Source organism: Squalius cephalus, assembly GCF_949319135.1.
Source record: "Squalius cephalus genome assembly, chromosome: 21".
NCBI classification, from domain to species: Eukaryota; Metazoa; Chordata; class Actinopteri; order Cypriniformes; family Leuciscidae; genus Squalius; species Squalius cephalus.
This window is the reverse complement of record NC_137142.1, coordinates 10,512,491-10,535,617: the sequence shown is the minus strand read 5'-3', so window position 1 is coordinate 10,535,617 and position 23,127 is coordinate 10,512,491. Positions and strand designations below refer to the sequence as shown.

At 38.0% G+C, this 23,127-nt stretch overlaps 1 protein-coding gene across 1 annotated transcript in view; it reads left to right on the top strand.

Moving 5' to 3' along the window:
• The window catches only part of haao (3-hydroxyanthranilate 3,4-dioxygenase), a 57,355-nt gene that overhangs the window by 4,249 nt on the left and 29,979 nt on the right, over nt 1-23,127 (top strand). The window contains exons 2-9 of the mRNA XM_079855534.1: nt 3,743-3,834; nt 14,502-14,598; nt 14,692-14,770; nt 16,327-16,410; nt 16,564-16,670; nt 16,825-16,914; nt 20,728-20,771; nt 21,632-21,777. Of these exons, the coding sequence (XP_079711660.1) occupies nt 14,510-14,598; nt 14,692-14,770; nt 16,327-16,410; nt 16,564-16,670; nt 16,825-16,914; nt 20,728-20,771; nt 21,632-21,777 (639 nt within the window). The 5' untranslated portion in view covers nt 3,743-3,834; nt 14,502-14,509. The remainder of the gene's footprint in view (nt 1-3,742; nt 3,835-14,501; nt 14,599-14,691; nt 14,771-16,326; nt 16,411-16,563; nt 16,671-16,824; nt 16,915-20,727; nt 20,772-21,631; nt 21,778-23,127) is intronic.

Genomic DNA, 23,127 nt, shown 5'->3' with positions numbered 1-23,127 from the left:
CTACACAGAAATAACATACAATTAAATTATGCTTATTTTAAATGTATTGTGCAGGCTAGGTATACAAAAATATAGGCTTTTAATAATCTTTCAGTGCGCAAAACCATGAAAATATGAAACGCTTCAAAACAGAGCGCACAAAGCGCGTATGCGCATCGCGGGCGCAGAATGATGTGCTCAAAGCAACATGGAGTCACAGTGTGCAGCGCTGCACAAATGCGCATTTATAAGTTCACGGCACAAAGCGAAGAAATGTCGAGTGCACAAATCCTAGTGTCTATCTGTCCAACAGTTTATTGATCATTTGTTTCTTCACAGTTTTAAATTCCAGTTATTGTGCGTGTGATGCCGAGTCCTTGTGATGTGTGTGATCTAACAGGCACACGGTAGCGCGAGTCGTTTAAAAACAGCAACAAACTCCAACAAAATAAAGTCATTTTATGCAAATACACAGCCTTTTCTCTACAGATCAAGCATTATAATGTGAATATCATATTGGAGAGAGTTTTACCGTGCATGTATGCTGCTGTAACCGGACGAGGCGCGCGCGATGTTTGAATACTGAATGGAGAATGATTGACAGCCGCAAAGGAGGGAAAACGAGTTTTCGTAAACTTTAATGATGTAAATAGACTTCTGTCCCTCACATTAAGCTATGAAATAGGCTTCAGATGAATTTGTCACCCAAAAAAAAGCGGGAGGGGCCGAAAAGCGCGCTGTTTGCATCCCTGTACTTGGAAAGGAAGGAAAAATGCATCTCTTTGCCATCTGTAACCATGGTGACGTGCCGCCTGGTGTGGCCCTGTTGCACGGGGACGGCGATTGTGGTTTAAATGCGTTTTACATTACAGGCTTCAGTAAATCGAGGAAAAGGAGTTTCCCCTTTCCCCGCAACATCTGTATCCACGTAAAAATGCATTGAAACTTTAATTAAACTAGAGATATTTCAATTGGGTGATTATAATTTAATGTTTTGTGAGGTATTTTTCATTTTTGTGATTATTTTGCGGTTAAATTAGGAATTATGCAGGATCGCAAAAAAATGCGACAATTTGTTGATTTTGCGTTGTATTCAGCGATCGCGGAATCGCGAAAAACTGGAGGGACTGTTTGATGGACCTCAGCTTTAAGGGTGCAACTGAGTCCAAAATTTCTGAACAGGTGGAATAAAAAGAAGAGATGAATTCCTCAGGGCACAGAGGTGGACTTTCGCAAAGGGCATGAAAACCTGAATTCATAAAGGCAGTAGCAAATTCATCAGCTGTAGTAGAAGTGATGATACGGCGGCTACAAGCTGGGGCAAGGGATCTTGCTGGAGGTGAGGGGGGCGTGAAATCAAATATAATGGGGAAGTGGTCTGAAATGCAAGTGTCCAGTATTTCTGTGTTTAATATTGGGAAGCCATGTGAAATTATGAGGTCTAGCGTGTGACCATGTTTGTGTGTGGGAGCATTCACTGACTGAGTTAGATCAAAGGAGGTTAGCAGGTTTTGAAAATCATTAACTAATTGACTGGATGGACAGCAAACATGAATATTAAAGTCCCCACAAATAAGAAAATTATCATATTTTGGCATTACATCAGCAAGAAAATCAGTAAATTCAGAAATGAAATCCTTATTATATTTAGGAGGGCGATATAGAACAGCACACAGTGTAGGGGGTGTCAATTGTATCAGGAATAACTGCAGTTCAAAGCTACTGTAGTTCTTACATGAGATGGAGCGACAGTTTATGTTTTTCTGATTGTACACTGTGGCAAGCCCGCCTCCACGGCTTGTCACTCTCGGTGCATTCAGGAAAGAATAGCCAGGGGGGAGGAGCTCAGAAAAAGCGCTGTTGTCACCTGGTTTAATCCAGGTCTCCGTCAGAAAGAAGACATCTAACTCGCGAGTGGAGATGAAGTCATTCAGGACAAACGTCTTGTTTGTGACTGAGCGAGCGTTCAACAGAGCTGCACGCACCGGTCTGTTGTTTCCAGTCTGGCGAGGAACTGCACGGCTGAGAGGAAGATTCTCTTTCACGCTGCCCTGCCGGTGCATCCGCGCAGGCCGGCGAAGAGGAAGCGGACAGCAGGTGTCTGGGAGAACCGGTGGGAGCCATCGGCAGCTGTACTGTAGAAAGCGATGTAGATGTAGATCAAACCCTCCATAACCTTCGGATATATTCTTGAAGCAGCCGGAAACACCCATGTTGACGGAACAAGATGCCAGGTATTCTTTGATTTTTACATGAAAACCGCCTCTCTTTCCTCGTCTCCTGCGTCTCCTGTTGCGAGGCGACAAACAAATAGGACGCCACAGATAGGCCGGCACGGAAGCTAGGAATGGCGGTAGATTTGAATCTCCGGCAAATCCAGGCAAGTTGGTGGTCATGTTACCGCGTATTTGTAACAGTGTCAGGCGGTCGTACGCAAATATCGATGACACATTGCGGATGAAAACAGGGATTAGCACAATGATCGCTAGCAAAAATAACAGAAAAGGACGGCGTACCAAACACAAACACAGCGGCGCCATCTTGCTTGCATTGTCGGGTACAATATTTTCGTGGTCCGAGTTGCGGGCGGGTTAGTTGAAAACGTCGTTCAGGTGCGGGTTGTTTATACATTGACCCGCGCATCACTGGTTGGTAGTCATATACAATTTCACCGCTAGATGGGAGTAAATCCTACACAGTGTAGCTTTAAGGCTCTGTCGTGAACTAATTAAGGAGTTGTGCCACTGCATCATCATCATGACTGCAACCCCATGGATTCAGTTGCTTGAAACATTCACAGAAATGCCCAGACATTAAAAATGTGCTTGTTTGTTTGATTGATTGTTTGTTTTTTGTCTGATGGTCCAAACAAAAAGTGCAAATTAAAAACTCCTTTCATATTTCTGCAGACCCACTAACATTTGCAAAAAAAACAAAAAACGAATTGTTTGTTTTTGTTTATTTGTTTTCTTTGTTTCCTTTTGTAGTTTTGTTCATGGTTTTGCATCCAGCATAGCTTTAGCTAGCTTTTACCATGTGACAATATGAATTTGCACCAAAATTTGTTTTTTTGATTGGACATATCTTTAAAATCACTTGTTGGTTCAGGTGTGCTTGATTAGGGTTGGAGTTGCAAGCACGCATGTTGTAATTACTATAATTTCAAGATGACAACACATGATGTTCTTCTTGGAGCTACTGTATATGTACATATATACAGATGTAATCGAAATTATTCAACCCCCATTGCAAATCAGGTTTATTGGGAAAATGTACAGACTTTAAGCTGTTTGCAATGAACAAATCAAACAAAAGTAATTAAAATAGCTCAAGACAAATGTTTCAAGTGGTTTCCCCAAATTCAACTGAAAATGCAAATTTGAATGACTTCTGCAGTCTCAAAATTATTCAACCACCTGAATAGAATCCCTCACAACAGCACAAATCTGCAAAACAGATGTTGTCACATGCCCTTGTTTAGTTGCATCAGGTGTGCCTGAGCTAGAACGCATGGAATATCTGAACAGGCTAGGTTTGTTGAGTGTGACATGTTTGACTGCATGTTAGAAATATGACTAAGTCAAAAGAATGGTCGTCCAAAAAGTTAAGAGAAGATATCATCGGCCTTCTCAAACAAGGAACAGGATATAAAAAGATAGCGAAGGCACTAAATGTTCCTAGAGACACCGTTGGAAGCATAACGTTAGTTCGCAAGTTCAAAGTTAAAGGGATAGTTCACCCAAAAATTGTAATTATGTCACAGGTCGGGGTGGGCTCTTAATGGCCGACCGCCCCTGACTTACACACCACCGTGAGGAGCTAAACCGCAGGACACAGCAGACAGGACAACCAAAAGTAAGTACAAAAGTCTCTTTATTTAATTAAAACATCTCTTTAAAACAATTACTGTAGTAGCTTCCGTTAAACTGCTGACCTTTCTTTGGTGTGAATGTAATACCTTTTTATGTTACCCCCAATCAATGCGCGCCCCAATCGCTGTTCCGCTTAAGGCCTATTTATACTTCTGCGTCGAACTGCCGCCGTAGCTACGTCGTAGGCTGTGTGTAGCGCGCGTACCCTTCGGCGTATCCTGACGTGCACCTCTCCAAAAATGTAACAACGCGTCAATTCTACGAGGACGCAAGCGCTGTGATTGGTCTGCCAGAACCCCTCCCTCAGGGTTTCACATCCCTAGGTGCGCGTCAACGCAGACAAAAACGCAGAAGTATAAATTAAAACCAACACGTTGCCTACGGCGTATAGGCTCCGCCGTAGGTCCGACGCAGAAGTATAATGAGGCCTTTACTCTCCTCCCGCATCTGTTCTCAATCTTTCATAATAATCTCCGTCATTGCCCGGTGTACCCGGAACCGGAGTCTTCGCGGGTCCCACACGGGAAGAGCTCCCCATAGGAAACTCCGGCCGGAATCAAAGGTTCCGCCTCTTTCCTAATCGTCACCCGTGACAATTAGCCCATGATTTACTCACCGTGAAGTCATCCTAGGTGTATATGACATTCTTCTTTCAGACGAAAACAATCGGAGTTATATAAAAAAATGTCCTGGCTCTTCCAAGCTTTATAATGCAGTGAATGGCTATATGTCTTTGGAGGTCCATCTATTCATGATTAAAGTGCTCCACGTGTCTCCGGGGGTTAATAAAGTTACGCCAAAAGAGTAACCCTTGAACTTGACGCACAACGTAATGACAGCAATTGACGCCTCTCGCGGTTCAAACAAACATGGCTGGGCAACTGTGTTCGTCAGTACGTTGTGCGTCAGGTCAAGTGTTACTCTTTTGGCATAAAGCAATGCGCCGTCTGCCGGAAGCTAGTTATTTTAGTCGATAAAGTTTTAAATATGGATATTTTTCTTACACGAACACTTCACTTCACTTCAGGAGGTTTCCATGCCAGAACTCCAAGGCATACACCACTACTGACCCAAAAGCACAAGAAAAGTCCCTCAAAATCATATAAATAACAGGGTTTCCGCGGGGCATTAAAAAGCATTAAAAGTCATTAAATGGATTTTGCGATAAATAAGGCCTTAAATGGCATTAAAAAGCATTAAATTGTAATCCTACAGGCATTAAATTTTTTTATTGTTTTGAAGAAAATGTTATATTATCAATTTATTTGAATATAGCCTTCATAATTAATCATTTTTATTTGCTGTCGCAAAATATGTATGTTAGTGTGATAAACACGTGGAACCAGTTTGGTGATTGCCTCCGGCCGGAGCAAAGTTGCGGAGGTGACGCGAGTCATTTTGAACAGCAGGAAAAACAGGAATAAGACTAGACAAGAAAACTGGTAAAGTGCAAGGAAGACAAACAATTTAAAGGGCACCTATTATGCAAAATTCACTTTTACATGGTGTTTGAACATGTGTTGTGTGTTGGCAGTGTGTGTACACAACCACCCTATAATGATAAAAATCCACCCAGTGCTTTTTTAAAATCTTCATAAATCATAAGCACTGTCTAAGAACAAGCCGTTCTCAGATTCGGGGCAATGTGACGTCACTTTGCACTGGGACCGCCCACGACTGTTGATTGACACTGCAGTTTGAGCATAGACCCGCCCTGAGTGAGCTGGACACAGTCCACCAGAGTTTCGATGCTTGAGCAGCTGTAGACAAGAATGTCTCCTAAGCGATTGAGGTGTTTTGTTGTTGGATGTAAGAATGAACATAGCAGTCTTCATTTACTCCGGTTGTTACTCGAGGATGGATCAGTACCAACTGTTCGTGATCCAGCTTTCAGGCTCCAAAGCGACAGGCCTAACGTGATTGATCACGGCAGAAATTAAGTGAGAGCGCGCACTTTATGACAGCTCATTGAGTCTTTTACGGATATAAAGTTTACCAGTTTATTAAGCACCCACTGAAAAGATGTGTATATTTGTTTACTGTTAGTTGTAACGAGTGTTTTGTGTACTTCGCTGTGTGTATGTTCCATGATAATGAAAGGGAGAGAGAGAGAGTTTATGGATAAGACTTTAATGCGCACTATGTTTATTCAGCTCGTACAGTGATTCTCTGGAGTAAAACTGACGCTTCATCTTTTGTGTGATGTACAATAAACTTCATTGAACTCATCAGTATATTTTTGGCCATCATTCGGGCGGGGTCCGCTACAGCTGGCTTGTATTAATAGTGGATAAAAGCAGATGACAAATAAGTTATATCCGTGATTAAACTAAACTATACCTCCATACAGCGTATGTTCTCTGGCTCTGTGGGCATTATTGTCCGACTCGACTCCGGGTCTAAATGAACACCTACTGAGAGTTTCTGTTTTGATACTATCAGATGAGATTATTGTCCTGGCTATGAGCGCGAGCACGCGAGGCTCCGCCCTATGGGCTGCCAGCAGCAGCTCATTTGCATTTAAAGGGATACACACTAAAACGGTGCGTTTTTCTGAGCCCCAAAAAATGACAATTTAAACATGCTGTAAAAAATTATCTGTTGGGTATTTTGAGCTAAAACTTCACATACACACTTTGGGGACATCAGAGACTTATTTTACATCTTGTGAAAAGGGGCATAATAGGTGCCCTTTAAAACATGGTTGCAGGCCGTTGGTGGTCTTTTGGATTACAATTTGGCCGTTGGATTACAATTTTGCAGCGTTTGTAAAAAGGTATTTAAATTGGGTAGCTACACGGGAATCAACGCCGTAAAATCTCATATGCAGTCTGACAGCCACAAATCGACGGTAAAAGGCAGACAGCAATTAACTATGTGTTGTAACTTTCTCTCATCAGCTTGGCATCCGCTATTGAAGCTCACTTTGCGTTTTTTTAACGCGTTAACGCATGAGATTATTTTTGTCCAGTTTAACGCGTTAAAATATTTAACGCAAAACGCAGCATTCTTTAATTTTTGTCATCCTTTAGGTAGCGTTACATATGGTCCCGCTCTTATTCATGTAAATGCTTTTAAACGCGCTGCCTGTGAATGTCCTGTCTATGTGACACACACACACAGAGAAAGATGCACGCCAGTATCGTGCGCACAGACTGCTTGCCAGAAAACGGACCTCTTTCGCGCTTGAACGAACAATAACACACAATTATGCCAAAATGTCTGTTTTGTGAGTATCCTCATAAAATAAGAGCTGTCTTAAATTAGTGAAATAAACTAAAGTCTTAAATGAACGCAAAGAGGTGTGAGACCTGTGAGAGTTGTGAGTTGTGAGAGGCGCGTGTGAGATGTGTCGTGCAGCAGCGGCTGGTTTTAAAGGGACAGCAGCCAATAAAGCTTTCTGTCAGTAAAGTTAATCACAGAACAAAGGCACCAGAGAAAATTACTCACTGCTATTGACTAAAGAGCTCTTGTAGCTTTAATAAGGATTAGTCTATATTTAATCTATAATTTATGCTGTGCAGGCTGTTTGATAACTTCATTCAATTTTTGTATATGTACTACCTGTTAGACAGGAAGGTCAAAGGTAAATATGACATTTATTATAGGTTTATGTGAGGATTGTTTGTTGAGTTCACTTAGGGACTGTTCGTTATTTATTTAAGGGGCCACCGGAGGAGTTTTGAGATCTGTTGTCAAAAAAGACATGACCCTCCCTTCGCCAGCAATAATTTTTTCTATGACCCTCCAAAATGATTGTGAAAAAAGACATGACCCTCCCCGATAATTTATTGATTAGCCTAATTCTGTACTGGTTTGCGCTTGGCAAAGATGTTCAGATAGCCTTTGTTTGTTTGTTTTTTAAACCATAAACTCTTGCTTTCTCATCTGGCTGTAACGATAGACCAAATACGATTCGGTTCGTATCACGATTTTTTATTTTAGATTTGAAAAAAAATCATGTTTTCGGTGCTGATGTGGTGTGACGCGTTCAACATGTGGGTGGCGTTGCGAATAAAGCATCTAAAAGCTGTCACAAAGAACCGGCAAAAGTAATGATTATTAATATGTCATATATAGCTAGACATTTTAATTGTTTTTAATAAACAAGTGTTTTCTGTGTCTACTGCAAAGATGAAGTTGACGATGCGTCGCGATCTTCTCAGGACGCGCCAGAGAGAAATGCACATTTCATAAGGAGAAAGCAGTCTGTTTTCCTTCGTTTTGAATTGTTCTGCATGTTTAAAAGTATACATTTCAAGCTTTCTATTTCTCAGGTCTATGAGGCAAGTAGCATACCTTACGCTGAGTTTCGGTTCATTTATGAGACAAGAGTCCAGTTCACTCGCCCGCGCCTCCGTGTCATGATTATCTATTTTCTACTATATTTAGACTACTTCTTATTTATTAAATCCAGATGAAACATTGATTAAAATTAAGATAAAATTAATAAAAAAATGTAATTCACTTTAAAGAAAGGCTTTGTGCTTTCTGTTTGAGGTCTCTGTGCAATTTTTAAAGTCGCTTCAGAGCAGTCATGTCCGTGCGTAATGGAGAACTGTCACGTCCGTAAATTTTTTTTTTTTTTTTTCACATAAATGCAAACACGAAAAATAAAATAAAAATAATATAAAATTTAATTTTCTGTGGAGGCCGATCTTTATTCATCCGGTGGGTAGGCCTATATATATTTTGGTTTGCACAGTGTAATTTATAGAATTACTAAAAAATATTTTGCCACCTAAAAGTTAAAGATTTTTTTTGTGTCACGTCACATGTGTATTTCCCTCATATTAAATATAAAACGCATGTGTAGACTGATATTTTTCTAATGTCTTGACTCCTTTCAGACGTTTCAAATAAATGCATTTTCTGAGAATTTTTATTTTAAGTTTTGACTGCAAATGTCACGTCCATTCACTGGAATCGCCCAAATTTAACGAATTTATCCTCAACTAGTTTTTGTGGTGTAGGTCTATGTATTTTATGTTAACTTAAATAATAGCCTGATTTAAAGATGTGGTAGCGCTGCGAAGATCGCGAGTCGTCAACTTCATCTGTCTAGCCGACACTGACATAAAAAATAACTGTTTTATTAGTAAACAATTAAAATGTCTCCTGCTATATTGAACATATTTGCCTGTTCCTTACAAAACACTGACAGTGGGATTTTTGACTTTTTTTGTTTTGTTTTTTTTGAGCAGCTGCGGACAAATTATTTCGACACACACACACACACACAATATTGATAAAAAGGATTTTTTGTTGCTTTTTTAATACAATAAAAATTTCATTTAATTTATTGTTTAATAAAATTAAAAGCCTATTATTTTTAGTTTATTAACAGCAACAACAGCTGTAAAGATGAAGTTGACGATCGCCATCTCCGTAGTAGTGAACACGCCTGCGCTGTAAAAAAGAATACATTGATTTTATTGATATCTAATTAATAAAAATGAGGCAACAGATTACAAGCAATATTATTAATTAAATTTAACAAATTAGAATTGAGTAATAATTAATCAAATTAATTCCTTAAAAGTTAACAATTTAAAATGAGTAAAATTTACAAAATATCTTTTATTGCCAACATTGAAGACACCTGGTGTTAACAAGCAGAATCACTGAAGGAGAAAACCATAATTAAAGTCACCATTGTGGAGATCAGTGTGTGTTTTAGTTGGGCTCTTGACCCTTAAATTATTAACTTTAAGTTTTGTTTGGCTGCTGTACATGAGTTATAACAGCCAGATGAACAAATAGAAAAGGTGATCTGATGGTGTTGGTTGTGTTTTAACATAATCATTAATTCACAATCATTAGACCTGAATCACTGAACCTCATATAGAGTCCAATTTATGAGTTAGGTTTACTTTATTAACTATAGCAGCACTGGCCTTGTACGGCATAATATTTTTTAACTTTTACAATGTAAGGCAAATAATTTCTAAAAAGTTTCTCTGACATAAAAAGGAGACACAGACATCAATAATCAGCCTGTGAATCTCAACAATGGTGACAATAATAAAGCATGTTGCAGTGCATTCTGGGTTCCACCAATCAAAACTCATTCATGGCTCCCATCATGCATTGCTGCATGAATAAATAATGAGCTTATGTTCAGAGGTGATCTGTTTGTCACCATTGCTGAGATGCATACGCAAAATCTTGATGTGTGTTTGTGCCAAAAAAAAAAAAAAAAAACATATATATTTATTTATTTTTTATTATTTATTTGATCATTTGGATTTCATTGAAAAGGCTAAACATATTATACTGCTGTAATTAATAAAGTTAACTTAACTCATAAATTGGACTCTATATGAGGTTCAGTGATTCAGGTCAAATAATTGTGAAATAATGATTATGTTAAAACACAACCAACACCATCAGATCACCTTTTCTATTTGTTCATCTGGCTGTTATAATTCATGTACAGCAGCCAAACAAAACTTAAAGTTAATAATTTAAGGTCAAGAGCCCAACTAAAACACACACTGATCTCCACAATGGTAACTTTAATTATGGTTTTCTCCTTCAGTGATTCTGCTTGTTAACACCAGGTGTCTTCAATGTTGGCAATAAAAGATATTTTGTAAATTTTACTCATTTTAAATGGTTAACTTTTAAGGAATTCATTTGATTAATTATTACTCAATTCTAATTTGTTAAATTTAATTAATAATATTGCTTGTAATCTGTTGCCTCATTTTTATTAATTAGATATAAAATCAATGTATTCTTTTTTACAGTGTGTAGAGAGAAATGCACACCATTACATAACCAGAGAGTAGCCTATTTCTTTTCGTTTTAAATTGTTAAAAAGACATTTCAAGCTTTCTTAAGGTATATTTCATGTATGTGAGGCATATGCTGAGTTTCGTTAAGTTAGGATGAGATGCGCTCCTGTTTACGAGCAGTGCAAGTGACCACGCGGGCGCCTCTATGATTGTGTTGTCTGCTATATTTGGTATTTGGCAATTGGTTGATAAAAAAAAATAAAAAAAATAAAATTAAGATACAATTTATACAAAACGAAATTCACTTAAAAAATCGTTTTCTGCAAAACAAAACTTAATTAAGTGGTCAAAATCATGTCTGACCCGCTCCATGTCTCTCGATATTGCGTATACTCGTGTGTGCGGTTCACTTTTCATAATCAACATAGATGAAAAAATAACATTATTATATTTTAACAAAAATGAAACTAAATGAGCTTATTTAATGGTAACAACACAGTAGGCCTACAGACTCTGTATTTGTACAAATTGCTGCACATTCATTTTATTCTGAATTTTGCACACACAAGTTGAAAGGCATTTGTTTGTGCATGCATGTAAAACATATCTGCAACATTTATCAAGTTCACTGATAATTATGCGTGCATTTATTAATTATTATCTTAATGAATAATGTAACAAGGACGAAGCATGTAAACTGTTTGTTTAGAATTTGGATCGATCATCGCAAATAGATCCGAATGAAGAAACGTACAAAACCATAGGCTATAGAAAATGGGTGGGCCCGGACCTAAATGCCCACCCGGGCCCAATGGTAGCGCCGCGGCTGGTGGTAGCCCTACATCTTACACATCGTGGAAACAAAATAAGAATGGAAACTAAAATATGGTAGTATCGCGCTACAGCGCACATTCTATCAGCTGCAGTTCTGGCGCCTCAGTCCCAATACTGTTAAACTCGACGTACGTTCACATCACATGTTAATGCAGCCGGTAGAGTTACTCACAGGACACTGTGCACTTAACAAAAGTTCATTATTTGCTCGTGCTTTAAAGCTTTGCCGGGTAAACATTTCTTTGGCATTCTGTTCTGACATGATGCACTTTTTCTAAGCTCGTACTGAAGCGCACACTGTCAAACAGCGCCAAACTGGATTTTTGTTGGGTCAGACCCATCTGATATCGAAGGGGGGCTGATAACGCGAGATCAACATGGAGCTAAATGGAAAAAAATAGCACCAAACAAGCCACTTTGAAATGTTGCTGTTTTAATGAATATAAAAGTTGGGTGACCCTCCCCCTAGACTAAAAAAAGTTGGATGACCCTCCCCTCAACAAAGAATAAAAAGACATGACCCTCCCCTATTTTCCTCCGGTGGCCCCTTCCATAAATACCGAACGGTCCCTTAAATTAAAAGTTGTCTTTTTTTTTTAAGCCTAATGTTAAAAAATTGATAGCTTTCAATTACACTGTAATGTTGGATGGCTATAATTAATGTTTAAAATTAGGGGGGAGAAATACGTTTTATCCAGATATCAATAGCTGTATTAGTATCAGTGAGACTGGCCTTTATGTTGCCTCTACATTCATTTGTAGATTTGTATATATATACACACACATATATATATACAGTGCTATGCATAAGTTTAGACACCCATGCTAAAGTTGACTAAAAAGAGGAATAAAAAATCATCTTTTGGAAATTGAACTTTAATGCCTTAATTAAAAAAAAATAGGAAAAATCCAACCTTTAAGGACATCAATTTTCTTTGTGAATGAATAATGTATCATAAATAAATAAATGTTCTTCCTTAAAATACAGGGTGCATAAGTTTGGACACCCCTATGTTAAATTTCCATAGAGGCAGGCAGATTTTTATTTTTAAAGGCCAGTTACTTCATGGATCCAGGATACTATGCATCCTGATAAAGTTCCCTTGGCCTTTGGAATTAAAATAGCCCCACATCATCACATAGCCTTCACCATACCTAGAGATTGGCATGGAGTACTTTCCATAATATCATCTCTCAATGCAAATCAAACCAGCTATTAGGCTAACTGAAATAAAACCATGCCAATCTCTAGGTATGGTGAAGGCTATGTGATGATGTGGGGCTATTTTAATTCCAAAGGCCAAGGGAACTTTATCAGGATGCATAGTATCCTGGATCCATGAAGTAACTGGCCTTTAAAAATAAAAATCTGCCTGCCTCTATGGGAATTTAACATGGGGGTGTCCAGACTTATGCACCCTGTATTTTAAGGAAGAACATTTATTTATTTACGATACATTATTCATTCACAAAGAAAATTGGTGTCCTTAAAGGTTGGATTTTTCCTAATTTTTTAATTAAGGCATTAAGTTCAATTTCCAAAAGATTATTTTTTTTTCCACTTTTTAGTCAACTTTAGCATGGGTGTCTAAACTTATGCATAGCACTGTATATATATATATATATATATATATATATATATATATATATATATATATATATATATATATATATATATATGTATGTATATACTTATACATATAATATCCGTGGTTAGTCATGGGTCGTGTATGGCATTAAAAATGAAAAAAATGGCATTAAAAAGGCATTAAATTTAAATTGAAGATACCTGCAGAAACCCTGAATAAGCCACAGAAGTTTTGGGATTCTGTTCTGTAGAGCGATGAAACAAAACTAGAACTTTCCGGCCCTATGGATCAACGTTATGTCTGGAGGAAGAAGAATGAAGCATATGCCGAAAAGAACAGTCTGAATACAGTTAAGCATGGTGGTGGCTCGGTGATGCTCTGGGGCTGCTTTGCATCCTCTGGCACTGGAAGCCTGCGCCATATGGAATATGACAAAATCTACAACATGCTGTATTCAGATCCTACAGTAGGGAATTGTTGAGAATACAGTATTACTGCGAAAACAACAGAAATCATTTACAGTGAACCTATATTAGATAAAGATAAATAGTAAGATAAATTAATTGCGATTAATCACGATTAATCACAGAAAAAAATGTGATTAATTGAGTAGAAAAAAATTCAGTAGAATCGATTCATCAAATGACAGCACAAAAATAATGCAGCAATAATAACGGAGTAACACGTGCTTACTGTACGACTCTTTACCTTGATTACAATTCACACCCACCAAAACTTTAAAGCGAGAAGCTGGCTTGCTTTATCCAGCCTAGAAACGTGGTTTGCGTATAATCTGGCCATACAGCAGTGGTCTTTCTTTTCATTAGAGGTGTTTTGGACTGATTGTTTGAATGCATTTGCTTACTGGATAATTGGACTATAAACTCAGATCAATGAGGCCTATATATCAGTCCGTTTCAAAAATGTACCTTGAAAAAACTTGCAAAATACTATTTTGTGAGAATCACCCTTCAATCTGATGGTTTACTTTGTTGGATATAGCAATGATGACAAAATGAATATTTTAATCAAGATAAATGGTGTATGCTTAGTTTCACGATAAGTGTGCGATTAATCGCAATTAACAAAATTTATCTATTGACAGCGCTATTTGGTTTATTGATTTTTAGTAGTGGGTAGGCTTATCTTTGGCCCAAAATCAAAACTTTATTTATTCACATATGTCAGGTCTTCAATGTCTAATGGTGAGTCATTTAAATGCAAATGTAAATAATTTATATCACATAAAAACCTGTAAAACAATGGTCTCTATTTTGAAATCCAGGTTTATGCTGCAGTGTCCGCACTGAAAGGTTACTGCTGTGTAAACATGGATTTCAACCTCACAGTCACATACTGCATACATGAACACCACCCCTATTACTAATTAACTCAAAGTCATAAATTCTCTGATGTAGTGATCCAAAGCTCAGTTGCTGCCTAACCGGACAGATTAATTCAAGCATCTCGCTGTATTCCCAAATTAGAGAGAAAAATGACCAACCAATCTCTTCATGTAAACATTGACAAGTGGATTGCTGAGAATGAAAGTTCATTTTCACCACCTGTTTGCAACAAATTAATGTAAGTTGAAATGATCTTTGATCAACAAACAAAAAAATATGTTTTTAAATCACATTTACAAACAATAACACCTATCTTTACATGGTTTTCTAGGTTTTTTTATCAGTTGAATATTATGTATGTTGGTGGTCCAAACGTGAGAAAGGATTATCACATTGAGGAAGGGGAAGAGGTAAGGTGCTACATGTACTACCAATTAAATTACAAATTTACATGACATGACAAGACTAGCTGACTTGATTTTCTCTTGATTAAATTATCTGAATTTTGGGAATCAGACTGCACCGAGAATGCTAACAGTTGATAAGAACAGAATTAGCCATGAGATTTACAAAAGGTTAGTGCTTGAGACTCAGAAGAGAAAATGGACAAGGGGGCAAAACTCATAGCTAAAGATGATCTGAATATTGATAATGCTATTTTTGCAGATTTTCTACAATTGCTTTGAAGCTTGATTGCTCTCCACGTTAATTGTTGCTATAGGATTTACAGCACAAACGTGCACTACATTGCATTCTACTAATACTATTCCGGACTGGAATAGTTTTCCAAGTAAACTTTGCATTTTTTTAATGGGGACAATAGTCTAGGTGAAGATGCAATTACCTGCTTTTAAGAGCATGTTTGTACCTAATATATTTTAGTGTCACTCCACACTGTATTGTCTTTCGTGATTTTACCATTTTTGGCTACAACACCCTGAACTATAATTTTGATTTATTTGCAAGTTTTAGGTAACGCCACTATAAAGTACATAACAACCAGCTTATAATAACATTAAGGCACTAAAAGTGAAATATTAAATCACTATGTGTAATATTATGTTGGTGCTGTGAGCGATTATAGGAATTTTGTTTAAAGCGATTATAAAAAATTTAATCTTTAACTATTTTTCTATCTTCACCCACTCATCACCTCTCCAAAGCCCCGCCCTTCAAAGACATGTTAGCCAACCTTATGTCAGCACTTCCTAACACACAAAATGATTTACAAACATTTCTGATTGGCTAGTTTTAAGGGTGGCAAAAAGAGCACCTGACTTGTGTATTATTATTATTGAATTTATTTTTTTATTTTATTTTTTATTTTTTTTTGACAAATCTCAAGACAATCCTATCTCAACTATTTCTATAGAAAACTGTAACTCATTCTTTCACTAATGTCTTAAACCTTCCTTTCATCTTTTATCTCAGCTCTGGTCTACTTCTCTGAGCAATTTTGAAACTTTAAATTTCAGCATTTCTTATGTTTCGTAGGATAAATATACCTAATGGATTTCTCATTTGTAAGTCACTTTGGATAAAAGCATCTGCTAAGTGAAAAGATTTAAATGTGTAAATTGCAAATAATTCCTTAGTATCTTTCAGGAAGTAGAGAAATTTCCTCAATGGCAATTTTTTTTACAGCACCTTTACAGTGGCCAGCTTTCAAATCAAACCATAGCAGGAATTTAATAGAACTGTCTCTTGCTGAGTCCCTTTCAAAAAATGACATAGTTTAGTGAGCAAGTCAGAACTCTGTTCTTTAGTTAATGTTTTAATTTTGATCACCAGAGGTCAGCGCAAACTATCCAGCTGAGCCATGGCTGTATTTTCTCTAGATATTACAGACATGATAAGAGTGTACTTTACCCCTTTATTTCAAATAAAGGCATATGAGGCTAAAAGATTTGTTATCCACAGTTCACAGAACACTAATATTCCTGTTTCACTTGTCTTTGTGTCTCAGCTCTTTTACCAGGTGAGGGGTGACATGGTTTTGAAAGTGATAGAGAATGGCAAGCATAAAGAAGTACATATTCGAGAAGGAGAGGTGAGAATAATCCAGATTTGTCTGTGTGAGCTGCCTCTTAAATGGCTCTGCTATTGTTATTGTCTGACAGGCTGAATTCATGTAACAAAAGCCAATTTAGTCTATAAAGACATTTTATATGCTCAAAAGCCAGCTTATTGCTGCTGTATTCAGATGTTCCTGCTTCCAGCACGGATTCCCCACTCCCCTCAGAGACAGGCAAACACAGTAGGGCTGGTGGTGGAGAGGAGGAGGCTTCGTTCAGAGACAGATGGCCTCAGGTACGGGATACTACTCCCAGTCACATCCATTCTATGTTACGTCTTCCATTCTCCTGTGACCTTATCTGAACCATGATACTAATGGATGCTAGATATAATAATAAATAAAAGATAAAATATGTGTGATATTTCGTTTCCTTTTACTTTACTCTAGGTACTTTGTGGTTAATAGTACAGATGTCTTGTTTGAACGTTGGTTCTACTGTGAGAACCTTGGAACCCAACTAGTTCCCATCATCAAAGAGTAAGTCACCAGTGTTTCTCTCTCTTTTTTTATATATAATAAAAATAAAAATAAAAAAAAGATATAACTTATATTTAACTATATATTAATATATATAACTTATATTTATAACAGTATATGCATCTACTGAAATGGCAAAATTATTTGTTTAAATTATATGAAAAACGTCTCGGATTACGACTGTAACCCTGGTTCCCTGAGAGCAGGGAACGAGACACTGCGACACTAATGGGGAAGGCCTCAACGTGACTGATGACGGAAACACTGTAAAGCACAGAATGACTCTCAAATTGAGAGGAAACCAAGAAGGATATACTTCCTATTTTAATCTAGCAGAGGGGGCTTGAACCAGAAAGGCCCACGTCTCCAGCTACCGCTAAGCTAGATGTGCTATTGTATATAACTAGGACAAAGTAGCAACAGCGGCCCTGTAACAGCTTCACAAGTAATATAGGGGATTGAGGGAACGGAGGCCGACTAGCCCTTTTTAAAAAAAATTTAAAGGAATTGGCCTAACTATGTTCTACCTCCTAAAGGCTAGCTGGAGGAGGCTAAAGAATGCCAACAACTCTTCCACAATAAAACTATGGAGCTACAGGGAACTGAGATCTCTGTAAAACGATTCTCACTACTGGGAGGAGATCTAACAAAGCTCACACCTGTTATTTGGAGAGCGGAAGCCGCAGACATGTGAACTTTCATATTAAGAAGAGGCCTACCACGCATCTGTTATTATGTTGAAAGGCGTGCTTGCTAACAAAAAGCCCAAGCTGGACCGTCAGACATCATTCCAGCCCTTTCTAGGGCCTGATGTTGCGTGAGGAGGGGGAAGGAAGACGAAGAGGCTAGCTGTAATAACCCTCAAAAGGGGAAGGAGGCGATGTTATTTGCCTCTGCTGGATCACTTCCCTGAGGTCCTGCTTCTCATTGCATGAGGAGGCGCACAAGCAGCAGCACTGTCTCTCTGGCCCCACCTTCAGTCATCAGACCGAGACGGGCCAGGGCGTGGTATACAAGATCTAAAGGTAACTGAACACGCCTTAGCCTCTCTGAATTTCCCGACCACTGCCTTGACGGATATGCCAAACAATTCTAAGGGTGAAACTGGGGCATCGATAAGAAAGGCCTTCTCTTTCTCCTCGATGCTCGCCAAGTTCACCCACAGGTGTCTCTCCGTTGCCACCATAGCCGCCATCGATCTCCCGACCACACCGGTAGTCTGCTTGGTGGCCCGGAGAGCCAGGTCTGTGGTGCGGCGCAACTCAGCGATCGTGTCAGGGGAAAGACCTGGACCCTGGTCCAAGTCTCTCAGCAGGTTGGCTTGATATACATTGCTATTGTGTGCAGTGCAGCACCAGCCTGACCCGCTGCCACATATGCCCTGCCATTTATCCGTGATGTAGTCTTAAGTGGCTTAGATGGCAAGGCCGGAGCTTTCTGCATTGATGTCTCACCCAGTGAGAGATAGCTTGCAAACATCTCTTCAATGGGAGGCATTGACTCACACCCATGCTCGCACATTGCCTCGATATTTGCATTGGCATCAGGGCCGTGCACAGACCTTTTGAGGGGCATGTGCTGAAACTGAAAAAGGGCACCCCCCCCCCTCCCTTTTTTTTATTTCAAGATTATTTTGTAAGCCTACATAAAATGAAGAAATGGTCACATCTTCATGACAAATTCAATAACACAAAATAGTCTCAAAAGCTTTAGATTTATTCATGATTAATAACAACCATAATAATAATATAGATAATATAGATAAACAGGGTTTTAAGGGCTTCTTTAAACCTAATTACAACAGCAACCTTCTGTGAGCCAGCAATGAAAAAAAAAAAAAAAATAGTGTGAAAAGTACAGTTGCAGTGAAAAGCATTTCTTAAAGATCACGTGACACTGAAGAGTACTGGACTGGAGTAATGATGCTGAAAATGCAGCTTTGATCACAGAAATAAATTACATTTTAAAATATATTAAAATAGAAAACAGTTATTTTAAATTGTAAAATTATTTCACAATATTACTGTTTTTGCTGTATTTTGGATCAAATAAATTAAGCCTTGGAATGAATTAAATCATGAATTACATTCCGCATGATAAAATATAAAGATTTTCTGTAATCTGTAATCAGTGATCTTCTGTAACGTTTTTTTTTTAGTTACTACTACAACATTACTGTAGTAAAACCATGTTTTACTACATTTTATACATGTGAGGACTAGAGTATAGAATACTGTAGATAAAAAAAATTAGCTAGATGGCGAATACGTGCATGTTAACAGCCTTGAATTAACCATAATTTACTATTATTACCATAACATGATTAGCCTAAATGTTAATAAATTAAGTGTATCAGCAATCATAAATCAAAGAAGAAATTTCTTAGAAATATATGTTACCTAGGTGACGATGCTATTGTGGATCATCGTCGCTTTGCGTAAGTTCCCGTACGAAACAGCGCGGGGGCGCACCAGTTATGATTTTCCGATGGTAAAAACAAATTATATGTTGTTGTATTACTTATCAATATATAGTTTTTGACCAGCGAATGTGTGCAAATGTGCTTTTTTTTTTTTTTTTTTTTTTGTCCGTCATTAAAACGGTGCCGGCATCACATTACATTTTCATCAACTGGTTACTAGTTGTAGCTATATAAGCTGGGCGCTCATTTTTTCCTGTTGTAAAATACATTTGGCCAAAATCGCATTTTATAAAAGATAAAATGCTACTGTATGCACAGGCTATTTAAGTGTAGGCTATGACTAACGTTAGATGGCAAATGCTAGCCTAGACCTCTCTCTCAGGCGACGTCCCACATGTCTCAGTCAGTGAGTCAGACATCAAATAAATAAAATATGAGCCTTTATAGACATAGTGTTTAGTAGTACTTATTCAGACAACAAGATATTTATTTACCCTTCGCAAAACTTTAAAAATTCAGCTGCTGTCTATACTACTGTGCGGCTGCTGTGGAACTTCAGTTGATTCAATGAATATAGAGGGGGCGGAGTTATCAGCTTACTGACAGCTTGAGGATCGAATAAGATTTACACAAGCTCGTTTTAAGAACTTTCATTGGCTAAATATTTGTAAAACAGACAGACAGACGTAAAGGGTGACCAATAGCATTGATTTAAAAAAAAAAAAAAAAAAAAAACTCCACCAAAAAAGGGCACTTCGGAGTGTAAGGGCAAAAAGGGCATGTGCTCTGCACAGGTTGAGCCCTACCTGTGCACATGCCTGATTGGCATGCTGACATCGATGGTTGCAGGCAGAGTACGGGTTCTTCCATACCTTCTCAATCTTGGAATGCAGATCGGGAAGGAATGGAAGGCTCACAGGAGCTGGTGGATTGTGGCCAGAAAGAAACGGCTCATTCAGCCTTCCCCGAGCGGCCTCTTCCATCCCGCGCTGCCATGGCAACTCGAGCCTGGCGGTAGCGTGCTCCGTTACCTCCAAACAGCTCAGCATATATGGGGCAGGAGGGCTTGAAGCCAGAAGAGCACTGGTTGCTGGACCAGAAGTTATGTTTTCATTCTTCGTAGTAGTATGTAATAAAAGCATGTGAAACTTCAATATTCTGTTCCTTAGTTAAAGCAAATATACACACATATTGCAAATATACCTTGCATATAGGGATGTGCCAAATACCTTATAATTACTTAAAAACAAAATAAATTCTAACAAATAATATAAAGAATAAATAAAAAATAAATAAATAAAGTCAATGGAGTCTCTCAGTTGTCCTCTCAGTTTTTTTTCATATGCATATGCATGTAAGCACAAATAATGACTTGCTTTTATTTAAATCAGGTTTATGGATTCCAAACAGCATAAAACAGGAAAACCTGATCCAGGTAAATAGAGTAGATCCCTTTACTGTTTGTTGTGTGTCATGCACGATGAAACAATGTGAAATACCTTTACATTTAACATGCCATTATTGTATAGTGCTATTGTTCAGGGGTCTCCTGATGACTTGTTCTTCTGTATTTCTGAAGGTTTTGTGTAATATTAAAGGGTTAGTTCACCCAAAAATGAAAGTTCTGTCAATTACTCAGCCTTATGTCATTCCAAACCTGTAAGACCTTCATTCATCTTTCTTCTCTTCCATGTCAGTCTCTGACACTGTTCTCATTGCAAACACAGTGCAGCACTTCCAGGTTCTACGTCAGAACGTTGGCTCAGTATTGACATTCGTTGTGGTGCTCACTTGAACAGTGTCAGAGACTCACGTGGAAGAGAAGAAATTGTTGAATAAAGTTGTTATTTTTGTTTGTTTTTGCGCACAGAAAGTATTCTTGTCGCTTCATAAAATTAAGGTTTAACCACTGTAGTCACATGGACTATTTTAACGGTCTTTACTACCTTTCTGGTCCTTGAAAGTGGTGCAGTCTATGGGGTGGGGGTCAGAAAGCTCTCGGATTTAATCAAATTATCTTCATTTGTGTTCACGAAGATGAACGAAGGTCTCACGGGTTTGGAATGACATGTGGGTGAACTATTCAGTGTATTAATGACACAATTTTATTTTGGGGGGTGATATAACACTTTAAGTGATGTTGGTGCCAGGCCTGACTCACATGGTACCTCAAACCAGACCAAACAGAAAAAAAAAAACTGATGTTGTTAATATCAAGTAGCCGCTATACACTGTGGTAACTTATTTCTTGTACTTAATAATTTGGTTTATCCAGTAACTGTTTAATTTTTGCAGCTGAACCCATCAAGCCAGCCCCATACCCACTTAACACTATGGATGTGATGACACCGTTCTGCTTCAGTGAGTGGGTGGAAAAGCAGAAGCCTGCCTTGGCCTATGGTCAGCCAGTTGATATGTTTGGAGCAAAGTTTGAGACTGAGGTGAGGAGAAGGCGGCTAGCTAAACCAATCAGTCTTACTTCCTGCAGGAGTCAGCCAGATGAGATCCTAATCATTAATCAGAGGTCTGACTATGAGCAATTTCTCATCAGAAAGGTATCGACATAAGCATAAGGTAGAGTCAAGTCAAGTCAATTCACATTTATTTACATAGCGCTTTTTACAATACAGATTGTTTCAAAGCAGCTTTACAGAGATAACAGGAAAATAATGCAAAAAAGTTTGTTTCCAGAATAAAATAGCGTCACAGTCCAGCTTAAGTAAGTTCAGTAATGTTTCATTTTTGTTTTAAAAAAGTTATTAATTTAGTTCATTTATATATATATATATATAGCCACTTTGAAGTAAACCGTGATATCATCGTCCAGCTCAGTTCAGTTCTTGTATAATAATGTCAATGCAGGCAGATCAATTTTATTGTTGAATATTAAATTAAATGTTAAATTTAAAGGATTAGTTCACCTCAAAATGAAAATTTCCTAAAAATGTACTCACCCCAATGCTATCCAAATGTTCATGTCTTTATTAATTTTTTTGAGAAAAACATTTCAGGATTTTTCTCCACACAATGGACTTCAATGGTAACCAAATTGTTGAAGTCTAAATCAATGCAGTTTCAAAGGGCTTTGAAGTGCTTCAAAGGGCTCTGCACGATCCCAGCTGAGGAATAGGGTCTTATCTAGCGAAATGATTTGGATGACGTGCATCATCAACATCATCAACATGTATGTTAGACCCTATACTGACTAAGCTACTGAAAGAAATGCTTCCAGAGATCATAGATCATCTTCTTATGATAAGATGATAAGAGCAAATTAATTGTAACTCTAATGAGAGCAATCTCAGTACATGGTACGGTCTAAATCCTGACTGGAAATCCTCGCAGATACCATTTCTTTCTAAAAAGGAACATTGTTGTGAGGATAATGCTTTTTCTTAGCCTGGCTAACGTCAGACCTCTTTCTCATTGAGACGGGGTCTGGGAACCATGTGTTCATTTTCTCGTATTTGAGGCGTGGTTTACGAATGCCCAGAGCCGTTTATTGGGCGCTACGAATGTCTATCAAATGTGCCTGTACGTAGCTCATAGCCAATCGTTTCAATTATACCAGATGACGTATGTAGAGCGGCAGAAATTCGATGAAGAAGACGACGAAATAAACTTGCGTTCTAATCTACTTAGAACACTATCTAAGGCTGCGAAAGGTAACTTCGCATCTGATGCCATGTTGGATCCATAGATATAAACAAACTGCTTTGGTGTGTCGCATTGACGTCGTCATCGTCAAGTCAAGTCAAGTCATCTTCATTTATATAGCGCTTTTAACAATG